The following is an 18,841-nucleotide window of genomic DNA, read 5'->3' on the forward strand; positions in this document are numbered from 1 at the left end:
GAGACAGTCCCTTGCCAATCTAATTAGACAGGCTAAAATTGCCATCCCTGTTTTACCATGGAAGAACTGAGACATGGAGGGTGCATCTACATGCAAAATTAGTAAGCCTGAATGAATTCTGGCACAATTCACACTGGAGTTGATTGCTCCCAGACACAGTATTTACATGTGTGCCCAGGCAGGGCCAGATTAACGCATAAGAAAACTAGGCACATGACTAGGGCCCTGAGCTGTGGGGGGGGCCCAGTGCTTCCCTCCGCGGCAGTGGCACAAATGGCCCTGTCTGCCTCCGTTCCCTTCCCTTCCTCTTCTCTCTGCTGGCCTCGCCACCATGGTGGTTGCAGCCTAGCAGCAGCTCCAAACCCCACTCCCTGCAGGCAGCAGCAACAGGGGTATGGGGGGGGGGATCTCAACCCGCCCACGAGTTTGTTTGCCTAGGGCCCACTAAAGGGTTAATCCAGCCATGTGCCCAGGATTGCAGCATGTTGAGCCAAGGCGGGACAGCTCTGGCTGGCAGAGGACCCAGGGGTCAACCTACCAGCCCAGACTCTAGCTCAGCGTGCTGCAGAGGGGCTGACTGGGGCACGAGGATGCTACAGTGTGGAGCTAGATGGCAGGCAACCCTCACACTGTAACAACCTTGGGCTGCAGCCAGCCCCAGTTACTGTCTACACGTGCGTTGAAGCAGAGTAAATAATTCCTCTGTAGAATATTACTTACGTTGTGCAGTACTAACCTACATCAGAGTTAATTAGCTTACTCCAGTCTAATCGTAGTGCTGCATGCGTAGACAGTGATGCTTTGCTGCGGAGCTAATTAGTCAACTCCACAGTAAAGCATGTGTTGATACCCCCAGTGAGATTATAATATTACATATAAATTCTGTGAGCCTTCAGGCCTTTATGTTAAAACTGTAATGTTTTACGAAAATTAACTGAGCCCTCAAGGCACTAGCAAGTTGCCTACGCAGCAATAAGTGTTGCAGAGTTATATACTACAGGTAATCAGGATGCAATTCATTCAGCCCTGAAACACAGCCAATTCTGGAATGGGATGTGGCTGCTGACTGGCAGCATGCAGCAACGCTGCACAGTAGAACAATTCACCATGCCACAGGAAGTAAAGCCAAAACCAGTTCTGCTGGGGGTAAAGCCAAATATCTTAGCATTTCTCATTGCTTCTGGGAATGCCTTATGGGCCCAGACAACTCAAGGCCTCATCTTCCTATGTGATTTCTCCCAGAAAACTGGTCAGTCCTTGGGTTATTCCAGACCTGCAAATGTAGCTCCCTGGAGCATTTCAAAAGGCAATGTAAATACAGACTGGACCCTGTGCACAATTCAAGTATGTAGCAGTTTAGGACAGGACGTAATGACAAACTGTGGAATTAACACTAACAGAGTGTCCCAGGGCAAAGCATATAAACTGGAACAGCCCCCTGCCTTCTCTGGCAGCTGTGTGGGATCTTTACTGATTGTGGGTAGTCAGGACTTGAGTTTTACAGCCCACTGAAGAAGCACTGCTTCTGTCGCAGCACTTCCATACAGATACATTAGTTCTGTTGTGTCACTCAGTAGGAAGCATTCACCCTTCACACATTACTGACGGAGAACAGCACCTACTACTCAGTCATGCACTTTACCACCTTCAGTACGAGCCACTGTAGCCTTATCAGCACCCGCTGATGGACAATGGGACTCAGAAGAAGTCCTCACCCCCTTTTTTGATTCAGACACCTTTGCTGCTTCCTAGCATCCTGGTGATGGCATTTGTTCAGTACTGACTAAGGAGGCTGGGTACCGTTTACCGAAAAGCAAGTTCTGTGGAAGTCTCCCATCCAGATCCTGAACAAATTCAGTTTGCCAGTGTAAACAGGGCATACACTGGTTAAACCAGCTTAAGGGTTGGAGTATGGCTTTAAAAATTACTTTAATCTGTTTATATCCACTTCTGGCAACACAACTGTGCTCAAGGACAGTGGTACTGCTGAAGTCACTGGAGCAATGCTGATTTCCACCAGTGGAGAATCTGACCTGAGTGTTCAGATGGTGTCCACGCAGGGAGCTGTAGCAGAGAAGAGGGTAAGGGGCATTTGGGGAGGGAGCATGGAGAGGAGACATTTTCAGTAACATTTGATTTGCTTCTGAAAAATAAAGCATGCATCTTCTCAAATGGGTCAAGGAAACAGCTTAATGCTGAGAGCGACCGTGCTTAGCAGGGTCCTAGGAAGGATGGCTCAGATGATTCTTGCAGTGCTAATAAAGCCAGTCCCACCTGGGCCAACAGCAAGATTTAACCTCATGATATATGGAGTTAGAAGGATAAGCAAATATCATTTGAACTAAAGAGAAAACTACTCTAGGTGGATGTCAGTAGCATCAAAAAATGGTCTGAACTTTCTTCGTAGAAACATTTTCAACAGAACATTGGATTTTTGACTAAATGATTTTTTTTTTTTGAAAGGGCATCTGCTTTTTGCCAAAAATACCTGAAAAAAACAAGATGCTTTTCTTTTTAATGAGGTAGCTGCTGCAGAGAGCTGGCATAGAACCCGGAAAAACAGAGTACATAGAGATACCACGAAAAGTTCAAATCCCCGCTGCTAGAAGACACCATTCTGAGCTGCATTGTAACACATGAAGCTTCTTAATGACATGTGAGCCTAATGATATGAGCCAAACTCATGCCTTCTGAGTCCGGATGCACACATAAGCACTTCATCTTCTTTAAGAGAAGGAGACTGCAATTGTATTTAAGCTGTTGCAAGCAGTCTCAAATGGAAGTGACTTTCTTCTTGGAACCTCCCCTCCCACTTTCCTGGCCAGACTGAAATTTGTTTTCCTTCTGTGTCATTTCTAACACTTTCATATCCAATGCTGATGTCTCACCTCTGTGTTACCCATAACCAGAAATAATGAAAAGTGTCTATACTTGAGGGAATCTCTGCCTGGGGGTGGCAAGGGGGTGGGGGGAGGGCAGGAGATGAAAGTTTCTAAGGGCAGATGAGTCAGCACCAGTGGCTTGGTTTGGAATTTGGTGAGTCGAGGTATTATTTATGGATGTAGGCAGACTTTTCCTCCACTGCCTAAAGAAGCTAAGGAACAAGGAATCAATCTTCAAATCTGTGGGGTTTTTTTATCAACCCACAGCACCACACAACCATGACCTCAACTTATCAAAAAGAAAAAAAAAATAAATCAGCAGCTTCTTAGAAATAATGCCCATTCAATGTTTCCAGTGTTTCCACTTCCTGAATCTTTAATGACAGTTCTTTCCCCCACCCCTCTTTCCTTTCTTACAACATAGTGAACCGGTATATAAACCAGTGAAATTCCCCATATGAACATGAATTTCTGAAAACTCCTGTCAACACAAAACTCTTATTAAGTTGCTCCTGGGATCCAGCTCACAATGAAGTTCATTCCAACAGGTAAACACTTCTTTGTCAAATTTATTTGATCGCTTCTTTTTTTGCTTTGTAACTTTGTATAATGTTGAAACAATCACACATGTTGTCTGAGGCTCTGCAGTTGTAAAGAGAAACCCTCAATAAAACTTTCTTCCTAGTATTAGCATCTCTGACAATTGGCAGCAAAATGCAAGAATGCCTGTTTGGCATATTTCAGCCAACATCTGGTAATTTATATATCTCTAAGTATTTCCAGAGAGTTTTTGAATTCCTTTGTGCCTCTGTCTCTCATTGCTGCAAAAACCCCTGATAACTCTTATTTAATTAGATTTAGGGAAAAAATGTAAGATGAAGAATATGCCAGTTGCAAAATATGTTTAGGTTTGATCATATCAAAACTTGAATAACTGATGCCAGAAGGTTGTTGCTTGACTCAGATACAAATTAATATTTCTGTGGATTGTAGAACATATATTGCACAGTACAAATCTATGGCATTGGGTGAAAAGCAGCTGGTTTTGAGCAAAGCAGTGGTTTATCAGAGATAGTATGGCCCAGTGAATACCAAACATGTTGGACCAGAATTGAGGAGAACATGGTTTTTTTATTCTTGGCCCTGCCACTGGCCTAGCAGGTGACTTGGATTAAGTTACTTTCCCTTTCTGTATCCCAGTCTATCAATCTGTAAAATGGGTATAACAAAACTGACTTGCTTTTCAAATTACCCCTCAACCTAAATGCTGTATAAGAACAAGGGATTAGGACTATTTTAGCCAAGAAAACCTAAATTGGATCACACAGTAGTAGTAGTTCGTTGCAAACCTCCAGTAGCCTGGGAATTTACATTGTTTCTGGCCTCTCTAGGAGGCCCAGAGATGAAAAATGCATACAGAAAATTTGCATAATATTTGCCCACATTAATTCAAGCTCCATCCTACTGTTACTTCATTGACATTAGGTTAGTAGTGTTAGGGAAAAGTTTGGGCATTCAGGCTCTGTCTTTTGCTATCCAAGTTCCTCCTTGCTTCCACTGAAAATACCTTTTCACTGAAAAGAAATATGAGCATTGCTATTTTGATGATTGCAACATACAAGGTAAGTCCTTTCAATTGCGGTATACAAATCTGGGCACGGATGCTGCTGCAGTCAGGGTAAATAAAGTAATTATTGTATTACCTGTGACCTGCAGCAATTCATAGTTTCTTACAAGTGTGGACAACTTCAGAGTCTGTCAGATTCCAATGTAGTTTTTCAGCAACTGTATTGGCACCTGGCTGGTGGGGCTGTTTGCCTATGGTCCTGATCCGGCAAAAATATGAGCTTCTTCTACAGGAAGGGGCTCTACGGCTTCAGGATCAGACCGTTAAAATCTTCTGTGGCTTATAGAACTGAATGACCTTCTATATAGAACTGAATTTTCTCCCATGCTGTGTAATTTGGAACAGTTGACCAGGTTGGAGGAAGGGCAGAGGGAGTCAGAACCTGGGTTCTGCCTAGCTAGGTGCTTTTATGTACATTTGAGATCTCCTACCTAAAGTTTTCTCACCTCTGCTACTGACTTTGCTGTGTGACCTCAGTTGGCCCACTGTGTGGTTCAGTTTTCCCATCTGTAAAATGGGGATAGTAAGGCTTTATCCACCTTTGTAAAATGTTCTGCATTCCTGTGGTGAAAAGCACTTCATTAGTACCAGCGATTGCTATTGCTATTGCTATTTCTATTGCCAATAGAGGTTAATATTCCTGTATTAACCTCTGGGTCAGCAGTTAATAAGGAACAGCATCCAAGAGCAGAAAGAGAGAGAGTAGGGAGAGAAATACTGCTGATTGCTCCTAAATCTGTTTGATCTAACTCCTGTAGTGCTAGCAGCTCCTGAACGTACAAATTCACCACAAAATCGTGAGACGTCACTAAGGAGCCCTTTGCAAGTCAGCAAAAATGTCACTAGACAATTTACCAAGTATTCCCCACAATAAACTGATAGAGGAGCCTTCATATGGACATTTCATCACAAAGATCCCCCAGAAGTCCCTAAGGAATAGCACAGAAATCTCTAGGTTGGCAACACTGTTATGCAAAGCCCTCTCAATGGCATCTTGATCATCTGGGAACTGAGCCTCAGCGATGTGGGTGCATCCTTGTGACCGACTGCTGAATTTAGTTTTGCCCCCCTAGGCAGCTGGTGCTGTATAGCAGGTGAGCAGAATGGAGAGACAGTTTTAGGCTCAGCACAGATGCAATGGTTAATTCAGAACCTTAGTTAGTGTCCTCTGATGCTAGGTTCAGTTCTTCTTCTTATTAACTCTTTGTATTGGAGTGGTGTCAAGAGGCCTCAGCTGAGATCAGGCTCCATGTGCTATTTGGTCCCTGTCCCAAGCAGCTTTTAGTCAAAGTAGAAACCAGGAGTATAACCTGGGGTGTAACCCCACTGAAGTCACCCTCCCCTGTGTTCTGGCTTACAGTCCAATGCCCAAAGCACTGCATCACAAACACTCCTCAGAAAGCAGTTGGGAGTGATGCTTTGTTGGCTGCATTAGATTCACCTGCCCCCTTTAGCTAGGCTACTACCTGGGACAGGGAGGCAGGATCCTTGGATCTTGTGGGGCTTGTGGGACTGTGTCATAGGAGGAGCATGTGAAACAGTAGCCAGGTAGGGACAAGACAGCAGCATATAGCTGATTGCAGCCTGCCTATAGGCTTTACAGGAGGAGCTCTGGGGATAATATCAACCTCCTTATTCTAATCAAGCCCTGTGTTCAGTGGTAGAAGACAGCAGCTTTTCCTGTGATTCCTTGACAATTGTCCAGAATTGTGGAGGCTGGAGGTGTCGTTCAGACTTACCCCCCACCCCCAGGTGCAGTACCATATTCTGCTGCAGTTTTGTGTTTTGTCTTACAACACTTTCAAACAGCAAAAGCAGTCACTGATTTACAGGGACTGTGGCTGTGATACTAATACTCTCCCCTGGTGCTTTTCATCAGGCACTCTCAAAACATTGTTCAGAGAAAGTCAGCATGTTGTACCTATTTGACAGACAGGGAAACTGAGACAAAGGGAAGTGATCTGACTTGTCTGTGGTCAGCCAGCATGCCAGTGGAAAAACCAGAATGGGGACCCTGCCTGCTGAGTGCTCTTGACACCTAAGTCACCCACTATCAAAACCCCAGTCCTTGATTAATTCCAACAACATGAGCCTGGGCACCATAGGATAACGGTCAGGAAATTACTCTGCATGTTTGATCATACCTGACAGGGCATTTGGAGTGGTTGTGAAATCTGGGAACAAAACCGGTTGGCTCAGTGTTGCACAGGAAGGAATAATGAACAGGGGAATTCCTGTGACAGTGCAGGTCAGGGCTGAGCCAGGGCAGGTGAGGAGGTTTGAATGGAAGAGGTGGATGACAGAAATTGGGAAGCAGGGGCAATTTCTTCCTTGTGATCCTGCGAGAAGTAAGAAGAGAATTTGGTCCTGTAAACACAGGCTACGGGCAAAGTCCAGCTCCTGTTTCTGGGAACACTGAAACTGTGGGCTCAGGAGTACAAACGAGAGCTTGGCATGTGCAAGACAGCACAAGGGAGGCAAGGGACGCTCCTGCTCTACCAAGGAGTAGCATATGTTCCTAACCAGACCGTCTTCTGGTGGGTTCTTTCCCTTTTTGCTCTACCCCAGCATTGCCATGCAACATAGGAGCTAGCAATGTCAGGCTGAATGCTGCTGAGAGCTTTCCAGCCAGAGATCTCCAAGCTCTCTTCTGACTCAGGGGGATGTGAGCTCCAAAGCCAGTGGCTCTGAGAACCCATTCCTCTTGGCATCATCTCTCACTCCTCCCTCTATCTTTTGCATGCAGGTGTTGCCTCCTTGCTGTTGGTTATGCACTTCAGACTGGTGGCTGGCAAAGCACTGCCAGTGGACTCCCCCAGCCCCCTGTGTGAGAAGAAATACACATGCAGCAACAGGGTCTTTGAGCAGATCCGGAAGCAAGTGATACTGCTCAACGGGACAGCCCAGGAGCTCTTTAACATCTATGTAAGTTCCCAAAGGTCCTTTGCAACTTTGGTTCCTGATTAAAACCTGTATGAGTTGCTTACCTGCTCATCCATCCTACTTGCCCCTATCAGCTGTATGTTCCACAGCACATTACACTTCACTTCACATTACATAGACTGTTTGCTAGAACCACAATGGGAATGTTTAACTGACACTGGCAGATGCTTGCTTGCCCTTGCAGTGTGTAACTGCAGAGTACAGTCAATTCTGCATCTCAGAGATAGAGCAGCCTTGGATGTGGTCAATGCCCCGATGGGAGTAGAACCATGCCCTGGGTTCGTCCATCTCAAACCTAGCACCCCGGATCAGGATTGGCAGCCATTGTGTTGGCCTGCTGGGAAGGAAAGCACCTGGGCCTTGCAGGAGGGTAGTGCTGTGTTTACCTACCAGCTTTTCATTGGAAAAAGGTTTTAGTGAGTCTTCACCTGGCTTTGCTGCTTACATGTCTTTCCCCCACCAATTTTCAGCAGAACTGCTCTCCATGAGCAAAAAGAGCTGCAAAGCAGGACTAAGGCACATTGGTAGGTCTTCCCCTGGTGTAGGCAAGGAATGGGTTGGGGAGAATGATCCAGTGACTTAGGGTGCCATCATTGGGCTTAGAAGACCTGGATCCACTCCCTGCTTCACTAGAGGTTTCCTTTGGGCATGTCTACACAAGACACTAATGCGCAGTAGGCTAATTCTACTGCACATTAGCACATCACAGTGAAAGTCATGCTAATGTGCAGTAAAATTAGTCTACTGTGGATTAGTGTCATGTAAAAAAACATGTGCCGGTGCTACTGCCCAGTAGTGCCAATTATGGCGCATTAAGTTAGTACCTGTTATTACAAGCACTAAACTTAATGCACTGTAATTATGGTGCATTAATGCACATGTAGACGTGCCCTTTGTGACATTAGGAAAGTCATTTAGGCTCAGATCTTCAAAGGTAGGTAGGTGTTTATCTCCCCCAAAAGCAATCTCCCAAAAGCTACTGAGATCAGATTGACTTAAGCAACTAAAACCCTAGGTATCTAGGCCTTAGACTATCAGTACCCCATCTCTTCTAGTATGGATAATAGCACTGCTATCACAGTAGCTGATAAGGATAAATGCAGTACAGCACCAGGTCTTCAGGTATGACAGTGAGTATGCATCCATATGTGCCCTTTACTGCTGAGTAGACTAATTAGTTCTGCAGTAAAGTGTCACCATCACATGTGCACCAGTATTAGGGCACAGTAAACTAGCTCAGCCATAAAATTGTACTGTCAGAGATAGTACTATGTTATGGCAGAGTAATCTACTGCACTGAAATGCATGTGTAGTCTGACCAGGAATATAAATTGTGCCCAGTCAGGCCAGGAATATAAATTGTGCCCAGTCAGGCCAGCCAGCCAGGGGCTGCTCTGCCCTGGCTCAAATTGTTACTGTTGCAGGTGTGCATATACTGTGCCCAGGAGCAGTTTACTCCAGCTTAAGCTGCTCCGGAGTTTATTGCTTTGCATAAATTTCACATGGAGATGCACCCTGAGGGTCCCAGACTAGTACTACTAAAGCCACTGCAAGGAGGAAAAAAATGAGATTGGTTTAATAATCATGATACTGAATTAGTTTACGTTCTTTCTACTAAGGTTTTTTAGCTTTTAGGGCACCTTCAAGGTCAAGCCTTTTTCCACAAGGAAGAAGGCTAGAAACATCCTTTCTTAACAAATGCTAAGATTTTCATATGATTCCAGGAGCTGTATTTTTAACAAAAATCAACAAATATGAGGAGGTGATAAAAATGTTTGGCAAAAATGTATATTATTAAGTGAGAAAGGTGTGTGTGTGTGTGTGTAAGGGGGGGGTGTGAGTGAAGGAAGGTGATGTGTCTTAGATCCCCAGTAATTGTTTCCTTTCCCCCTTTTCCCAGGTGAAATGGCAAGGTGATACATTCAGGAACCACACTGATAAACTTTGCAACCCTGATACTATCTTCTTCCCTGCCTTCCACGTGAACCAGACAAGTGAGAAGAAGGAGATAGTGGTAGCCCTGTACAAGATCTTTGCTTTCCTGAACGCCTCCCTGGGCAACATCACCAGGGACCAGGAGGAGCTCAACCCCAAGGTCACTGAGTTGCTGGAGCGGCTCAATAACACCACCAAGACCACACGGGGCCTGATGGTCAACCTGAGTTGCCTGCTGTGCACTAGGTACAATGTATCTCAGGTAGATGTGATCTATGGTGAGAGCACCAAGGGTAAGAACCACTTCAAAAAGAAGCAACAGGGGTGCCAGGTGCTGGCAAAGTATGTGCAGGTCATCGCCAAGGCAGCCCAGGTCTTGCTACCTCACGTTAATGATGTATGAGCTGCCAACCAGACTGGCTGCTAGCATCCTCTGTTGCACTCCTCATGCCTTCCATGCCAAATCAGTGGATTGGAGAAGAGCAACCAGCGTGATGGGAGCTCTGCAGGTAGTGACTCATAAATGGCATTGGTATGGGTGGCAGACAGTTAATAGGGGGAACACAGCAACCAACTACAGATGTCAGAGCTTGTGATGATCTCTCTTATGTCACTCACTGTTAGTTTGCGGAGCCTGGCTAGATTGTTCAAAACGACATTCTTAAGGAAAGATGCCTTAAAATACCTGTTAAGAGGTCTGCCATGAGATCTGCACACAACAGCTTCACAATCAGAAACTTCCCATGTGTCTGCCACTTCCATCCAACTGTCTGTGCTTGCCCAAAGCACCCCCCAAAGACTTCATCGAAAGACAATTTATATTCAGTGATCCCTATTGGCCTTATATTTATTACCTTCCTCCCAGTGCCTTTTTAATATTTGAATGTTACTGAGGATGATTTATTTCCATGATGATTGTGTTGCATTTCTAACTGTTTTTTTAATGAAATGTCTTAGTGCCCAAGAGCCTTAGAATGAAGATGCCATCGTAATTAATTTTTGTTGGAGTGGTTAACTAGGTAAATGGGGCTACACTAAGAAAGAGGACAGACAGGTCTTATCCACCTCTACCTTTTCCAGGACCTTCTTTCCCCTGACTTACATGTGGAAATGAGATTTGTTGAGGTCCTCTGTGGAAGGTGGGGGTTGGATGTCACTGCTCATTCTTGGTCCCCCTTCAGCCTCCACCGACACTTGGTGCCTTCATTCTTAGTTAGGGAACAAAGCATTGTAAATGCACCAGGCCTGCTTAGAGAAACCTCTGTGTTCCACGAGGACTCTGGCTCCACATGTCACTTACGGGTATAAGACAGCCAGACACAGGGCCTTAAAAACAACAGTGTGAGATTGACCTGTTTTAGACAGAGGTGCCCAGCTGGTCAAGTTACTGAGTTGGACGTGATGGTAACACACTTAGGTAGAGAGGGTATCTTTCTAACACACCTGTCCTGTGTAGGCAGGAGGTAATATTAGATGATCACATCCTATGTATGCAGGAGGTCACATTAGTGGTCTACTTGGTGAATTTGTTATTTATGGACTGTTGCAAAGAGAAGTGGGGAAAAGGACAAGCACAAGAGCCGTCATGCTCTCTGAGCAATATTGTAAACTCCCATGTATTTACCATTCCCTGCCATCTCCTCATGTGTGTCAGGAGACTGAATGGCTCAAGTGAACAGCACTTTCTTTTCTATACTGACATCTTTGAGTTGCTGACATTGGAAATGTGACTGTTTATTGTACATTTTGCTCGGAATGTTAAATAGGAGTGATGAGAAAAAAGCTACAATTGAAGGCCAATGAGTAAGAGTTTAGGTGCCAAGCATCCAGTTGCTATAGAGGAACATTCCCCTTGGTAGTGAATCATGGATTATGTCAGTTCTTCACTTATGTTTTGGGGAAGAAGATGACAATCTGCTCGTGGTCTTCCCTGCTAAGTGTGAAAGCACAACCAATGTCATCGCTCCAGTGGTCGAACTTTGTCTTGAACTCACAGCTACAAAATCAATTTTATTTTCAGGAAATCTGACTTTTCCAGTAGCAGTACCTACTGCAACCTCATCCCTGTATTAGGAAAATGCTTTTCTCATCACAGGGATAAAAAGGGCTCAAGCCCTGTGAATGTAATGAATATGCTCTTTTAAAGGGCTCCTTTTTTGTAGTAATTGATTATTAGACTATTCTGGAAGAAATGTAATAACTGCACTATGTGGATTTAATGGGTCCTGGCTCTGATGCCTTTCCTGCTCAGCTTCTTATGCCACTGTCTAGCAGGGGAGACGGGATCAGAATCTGGTGCCTAGTGCTGTATGAATGTTGGCCTTGATTCCCCTTGTGCGCTAGCTTAAAATCAAGAGTCAGAAAGGTGAATGTCTGAACGAACCACTTTGCCACCATACCACAGTTAAATTCCTGTGTAGCTACAAAGGGACTGGGCCTGTGATGGGACTGATCTTTGTCTTCTCCCTTAAAGTAAGCAATATTAATATTGTCATTTACCGCATTTACAGATGGGGAAACCAAGGCAGTGAGATTTTGACTTCTGCTTTCCTGTGCTCAACTTGAGGCACCCAGAACCTGATTTTTATATAAATCAACACAGCAGCAACTGCAGAGAAAGTCAACAAACTGCCTTACCTCTGAGAATCATGTCTGGGTGCTTCAGGTTGGTCACAAATAGCTTAAATGTTACCACCTCAATTCAAATGAACTTTGGAGGATGCATTGTAAGTATTCTTATACTGACATGTGAAACTTATACCCAGACCCCAGAGGCAGCCCAAGCCAAGAAACAAGGAGCACCCGAGTTCTAAGCTGAACTTGGCAAATTGCTTGAATTCTGTGAATTCAGTTTCCCTTGTTATTTATTGGTGCAAATTTTTGGTTGTACTCATGCACTTGAAAAGCAAATCCACGCAGCTTTCCCCATCTGTGCAACCACCGTAGTTCTGTTCACTTACCTCCAGGGAATATAAGGAGGCCCTGTACTGTGTGGCGATGTGAGTGCTAATTTTTATGAGCTGGACTAACTATTTATTTGCTTCACGGCAACAGGGTAGTTTGTGTGTCTTGGTGTCTGTAAAGCATCAGGTAATCTTATGCTACTAGGTACATGTTTGAAATGTCTTTTAATAATATTATTAATAATGATAATATATTGTATATTTAAAATATTTATTTTTTATACTTTGCCTTTTTTAAAATAAATATGTTGAAATAGTTTTTGGTCCCTGCATTAGCTTTATTAGTACTCCCTGTCATCCCAATGCATCTTTTACAACTCTACTTCCCCACACAACTGTAATTGTAGAGCCTGCAAATGCATCACCTGCTATGTTGCAGGCCAGCAGCACTGGATAAGTTTCTTCTCCAAAGATAATAGATTAAAAACTTGAGTCAAAGGTCATTCTAGGCAACAGGAATCTTTGGCTCACATCTGATGACAGCTTTTCAAATGCTTATTGGGGTCAATATTGCCAATGCTTCATATAAGCAGGTTTTCTGTCCCCTGGTTCAGCCTCCAAATGTCATTGTGGCCCTGATGGGCATCTTTTCCTTTACTGGCATTGTTTAGGACAGGCATAGTGGCAGGGGAAGGGCAAAGTTTAAAGGAAGCAGGCACTCTGGTCATTCTTTTTGGCATGCCCTGGGGAGGATGCCACAATTTAGAGTAGCCCTGGCTTCCTAAATTATGGCAAGGCCATTAAAGTCCCTGGAATTCCAGCGCCCAGATGGCATGAATCTGCCTTTATCCTCCATTGTTTAGGTCTCTGTATCCAGAGACGGGCAGCACTGAGCCTTTATTGCTTTGTCAGGACTGGGATCCCAGGGCTGAAGCTGCTTGAGTGGAAGACCTGACTTTGGCACAGGAGCTGGCTGTACATTGCCCATCCACCACCTCTGTGTTGGGAGCACATCATACTACATCACTGTGAGAACAACCTCTGCTCAGCTTCTTGAGGGCCCTATGTAGACTGCTCCAAAACTTATAAATAGCCAAGGAGCAGGATGCTTCAGTGACATTGCTTTCCCCAAGCAGTGCTCCTAATATGACTACTACATAGCCCTGACTGTTCCACTTCTGTGCCTGCCAGGGACTGCCCCTAGGCCCAGAAATTCCCCAAGGGGACACAATGACAATTTTCAGATACTTCATGCCATCAGCACCTGTTAGGAATCAGTGAGATGGTATGGTATAGTTTAAATTATCCCTACTTAGAGAACAATGAAGATAAAAGATCTCTTCACCGTGGTACTACGAAATCTCAGGAACCTATAGGAGGAAACAAACTGAACAAGATAAAATAATATCTTTCTAAAAGACTCCAGTCCAACCCTTGGAGAGGTTCAGAAAAGGCTGGCTGCGCCCAGGCCACCTAACTATCTGACAGCAACACAGCACCCGATGCGGGCCTCTAGAATGGGATTGTATCAGTGAACAAGAGGGCGATTATGAGACATTCAAGGAGTATGATGAAATCCTCCTCCAGAGCCTGTTAAGCCTCTTGCCAAACCTCCCAGGCATGAGATGGAAAGCGGATGAGCTAAGATCCTGTTTGATCATCCCTCGTGTCTCAGAGGAGCACAAAATCCCTTTCTCCTAATAACGTGCCCAGTCAGGTTGCTTTCCCTTGAATTTACAAAGCTGGGAAAACACATTTTCTTAGGGATACATTTGTAAAAGAGAGCTAGAGAAAGATCAGAGAGAGAGTCTACAGTTATCAACTGACCCAGAGCAATGCAAAGTTGTTAATATCATTTATTCTTTGGCAGCCTCTGTACAAATTAAATTCATCCATGCCCTATGGATAGCTTTATTCAGCAGTAGAGTTTGCTACTTTGTATGTGTCATAACTGCCATCAGTTGATGACATTAGGGCAGCTCTTTTGTGCATCTCACATCATACACAGTGAACATCTTGTGGACATTCTCTTTTATTTCTGGGACTGGGGCCTGTGTTTGTGGAGCAGGGAGGTCTCAGCCTACCTCTGCAGCATGCAGGAAGCAGTCATGGCTGAGGCCTTAGATAGCCATGGGTTTGCTACATTATGAGGTGGGATGGTCTGTGGTTCCTCAGGAGCTGGGACACTGATGTTCAAATCCCTGTTATTCTCCAGACTCTCCTCTACCCATAAGGACATGTACAACTCATTAGGCTATATTCTGAAAGGAGGATTTAATCCAACTTCTGCATCATTAAGACCCTTCATCTAAGCCTGGAAGTACTTGAGTTTCCTTCAGTAAAGTCCTCTACACCCTTATTTCTGTTACTGGGTAAATGTATAGGTCTTGAGAGCTCCAAGCTATTCAGTGTTTATCTCATGCCTAACCCCACATGGATGCACAAAGGAGGTATTCCCTTACCTGCAGGCGATTAGAGCAGAGACTAGGACCTGACTCTCTCAAATTTCAGATAAGCACCCCTTCCATTATCCATTATGAGCATCTCTCTCACTGGCCCAAAGAATATTGAACTGGAACAGCTTCATCAAAAGAAATCAGGAGATTTTTGACCCAGAATAACCTAGGACCTAGTGACTAGACCTCACCTGAGAGGTGGGTAACCCAGGTTCGGGACTCAGATCCAAATTGGACAGAGATGGGATCTGACCTAGGAAGTCCACAACTGGGGGGGAAGGGGGGGGCGTGTTTTAACCACTGGGTTGAGAGACGGATAGTACCTCAGTCTCAGGTTTTGAAAGAAAAGACTGACTGTGAAGCCTGGAAACCAGTGCTTCTCTGGAGCCTGGATTTAGGCATCAAATATTTGTTGAGAATTTAATTTAGTCTTACCTCTCCTAGTATTTCCTACAGGCTAGATGAAGCAGCTCCCAAGTTCAGCAAGCTGGCTTCTGGCTTTTTTAAATTGCAGCCCAAAGAGTCTAACTCACCCCATGCACTACAGAGAATACTTGGGCACCTTGCTAGGGGATGTGAAACTCACAACCTAGCAAAGCAACCTGAACCTCAGTATTGCAAAACTGATCCAACCTTCCCCCAGCCCTTGTGACTCCATTCCTCAGCCCCCTGTGCCTCAGCTTCCCATTGGCAAAATAAACAGCTTTTCCTTTGTCACAAGGTGTGGTGAAGAGAAATGCTCTCAAGATTGTGGGGTGCTCAGATACCAGGGAATGGGGGCGGGTAGAGCAGTGAAAAGCAATGGAAGGGACTTTTAAATAGACAATTACGATTCATAAAGAGACATCCCAATGCCAGGTTACAGGCATCAGTTCTAACTGAAGAGCCAAGTTCCCCACCACATTCACCAAGCAAATACAATTCAGCGTCCCACATTGTTCATCACAACCCCCTGTCTTGAATCTTAGCATGCAGGAGTGGTCCAGTAGAGAAACTCATTTTGCCCTAAACAGTCCAGACCTTTAGGATTTTGCCATGAACTAAGAGGAGCTCTGGATTCAAGCCCAAAAGAATCCAGACCCAGCTCCTCCCCTGGTTTCAGTTCATTATTTTAGGTCCTCACAGGAAGCCAAAAGTAGTTATTGCATTTTATGGTTTTACCAAAAAAATAAAGCTGCACTAATCAGTGTGGTGACACTCCCCAAGACAAAACAGAAGCAGGAGTTTCTGCGTGACTAGGGTCATGCAGAGTGCCAGTTGCTCTCCTCATTTACATTGCTGAGAGCTTAAGAACAAACATAAATGGCAAAGGGTCGACAAAAATATCCACATCCATCTCCTACAGTGCTGGAACAGTTCTTCCTCTGAAACCAACAGCTTATGGGCGAATCCAATGGCCACAATAGCCAACCTTTCCATTGGCCTCAATGAGCTTTGGATCTGGCCCTGAGGCACAGATTTTCACATATGCATTTATCTTTGAAGTATGCAGCTCTTTTCATAGGCTTATATGGTTGGAGTTTCATACAGTGTCACTTGGGAAATGGATACAGAGTAATCGTTGCTATGCAAAATAAGACACATGGTATGGAGTAAGGGACACAGGTACATTTACACAAGCTAAAACTTACTGCATGGTAAATTACTGTGCAGTAAATGGGAATAGGCCAGCAGGTATCAAATTCACACTCAAGTTGATGTAAGATGCCATATTTACTGTGCAATACAGGCGTGCACGTGTAGACACATGCTCATACTGCGCAGTAATTTTGGTTATTGCATAGTAAATGCGTACATTTAGACATGCCCAGTTTGTCTAACAATCAGTTTCTGAGCTAGTCTGTGATGGGGCAACTAAAGCTACCACCATAACTAAGGGTGGTGAATGGCCACCTATCAGGGATTGGGGAATGAGGATCCTACCTCTGCAGTTGCTGTTTCCCTGAAGGCTGGTTATACAACTCTCAGTCAGTCAGAGCTATCAGCTTCAGGAGCAGGCCCTGAACTTTCGATGATAAATCATAAACTAAAATACTGGTACACTGTTCAGTGTGTGCATGTACGTGCATGCAGGTGTGCATTCAAACATCATTCATAGCTGCTTGGCTATATGTCAGAGTCATTACACAGCTGCTAAAACAGAGTCTTCATAAGTTCAAGAGGTAGCAGATGGAAACCTGCCATCTGTCCTCATGGTCACTCTGAAGTTATATATACCCAAGGAGTGGAACGACTGTGACGTGCCAGCTGACTACAGATCTGCTGCAATAGGAATGCTGCCCAGCTAAGCAGCTCTTGCCCTGTCGCTTTGTGTTTAGTTAGGGTGATCATATGTCCTGGATTGGCTGGGACAGTTCCAAATTTTAGAGGCTAGTCCTGGCCAGAGGATGAAAATTAAAACCAGTGTCCCAGGCATGGGTTGGAGACAGAGCAGCAGAAGCTGTGAAATGGGAAGGAAGTCCTAGCAGACAGCAGAATTTCCTATTAACACTCATTGCTACTTCACAGGTCATTAACACCTGGTGAAGTAAAAAAAAAAGGGTCATTAATGGGCCACTGACTCCCTTCAGCAGCGTGAGGGGGTGTCCTACCAGTGTCAGGGATTTCCCATGTTCCAGATAGCAGGGATTACTAAATGTTTAGATCGTGGATCCGCAAACCTCAGACTGGAAGTGACCAGCACACTGCGGAGCACCAGCCAACCCTTTTTATACTCAGTATAAAAAACTGTTGGCTGCTGGTCCACAGTATGCTGGTCATTTCCAGACTTCCAGTCTGGAAGCCAACCCTTTGCAGCCTAGTACCCGGCCATGGCCTAGGGGGTTGGAAACCTCTGCCATATAGTCACCCTCTATTTAGTGCTACTCTTTAGAAGATTAGGTCAACCTCAGAGAAAGGATGGTGGGTTAATTTCTTTTAAGGGCTAGGCCATTCCTACTTAGGACTCATTAGCAAAAGGACTACCTGTTAACTCTTCCTGGCTGAAGAGTATGTGTATACAATTCAGAAAAGAAAAAAAGCACACTTTAAGTCTGAATTCTTCTGAATCCTTCTAGGAATTATGTTGGATCCTCCCCTGAGGCCAGTATCGTGGTCTGGGAAACAACTGCAGCCTTTTTCTTGACCACTTGCACAACCCCAACTCCCATTGGCAGTTAGTGGGATCAGACACTAAGAGCACAGCCATCAGAGGAGCATGTTGTGCTAATGGAGGAGCACATGTTACAGTGCTGGAGTGCTTGAGGCTTCCCTCCCATGTGTAGCAACTGTGGGGAGCACCGGCGATACATACTGCCCGGTGGAGGTTATGTCCCTTGCTGCAGTGTGCAGTGCTGGCCAGAGCCATGCCCTGACAGGCACAAGCCCTGAGTGCCCCGCCTGCTGCTGCGGCTGCCACTGCCACCACTTGTTGGGGCTGTGCGCCATGAGATGGATGTGGGGTCTGCAGATGTCTCCCCACATACCCCGTCCCTCACACCCACACTCCCACACCCTGCCTTATACCCACATACTGCCCAACCAAGCTCTGCGCTGCCACCGCCCCCCCTGGGTGTGGGCTCTGTGCTGCTGCTAGCCCCAGCCACACTGTGCGCTTCTGCCCAGCTGCAGCCCCATCCCTGCCACTTCCCTACCTGCTGCCCAGAGTCACCAGGAAGCAGGGGAAGTGGAGTAGCCCTGTCCAGAAGCTACTACTGGCCAGGCCACGGGTGGGAGCGAGTGCAATAGGTTATGTTTGGGGGGGGCGGGGTGTAGACATGGGCACCTTGCTCCCACCCTTGTGGGACTCCTGATCTAGGGGGTCCTTGTAACTCAGAACTCTTCCTGCAAAGCTTTCTCAGTTACAGTGGGGAGCTGCACTTCTGTCTGTGCCCCATGATTTTCCCCTGAGATTGTCACTGCATGATTAACTGCTAAATTTTGGACAGAAGATCATTCTGGCAGGCAGAAGAGCCCCTCCATGGGCCCCATGGAGTCATTCATTCTAATCAGAGTAATGCCTTCATTTCAAAAGCTGAGGGAAGGAAAAAAACACAAAATTGCAGCCTGGACACACAAGACATTTAAACCAGTATATACAAGTTGATTGTATACACT

General features: G+C 45.2%; 1 protein-coding gene across 1 annotated transcript; it reads left to right on the forward strand.

Moving 5' to 3' along the window:
* The first annotated feature begins 3,294 nt into the window (after positions 1-3,294).
* LOC109312921 (leukemia inhibitory factor-like) lies at positions 3,295-12,548 on the forward strand. Its single transcript, XM_019539281.1, has 3 exons — positions 3,295-3,430; positions 7,256-7,434; positions 9,353-12,548. The coding sequence occupies exons 1-3, from the start codon at positions 3,412-3,414 to the stop codon at positions 9,788-9,790; spliced, it is 636 nt and encodes a 211-aa protein (XP_019394826.1). The 5' UTR covers positions 3,295-3,411; the 3' UTR covers positions 9,791-12,548.
* Positions 12,549-18,841: the final 6,293 nt, after the last annotated feature.

The sequence above is a fragment of the Crocodylus porosus genome, unplaced genomic scaffold (genome assembly GCF_001723895.1).
Source record: "Crocodylus porosus isolate Cpor-Errol unplaced genomic scaffold, CroPor_comp1, whole genome shotgun sequence".
Taxonomy (NCBI): Eukaryota; Metazoa; Chordata; order Crocodylia; family Crocodylidae; genus Crocodylus; species Crocodylus porosus.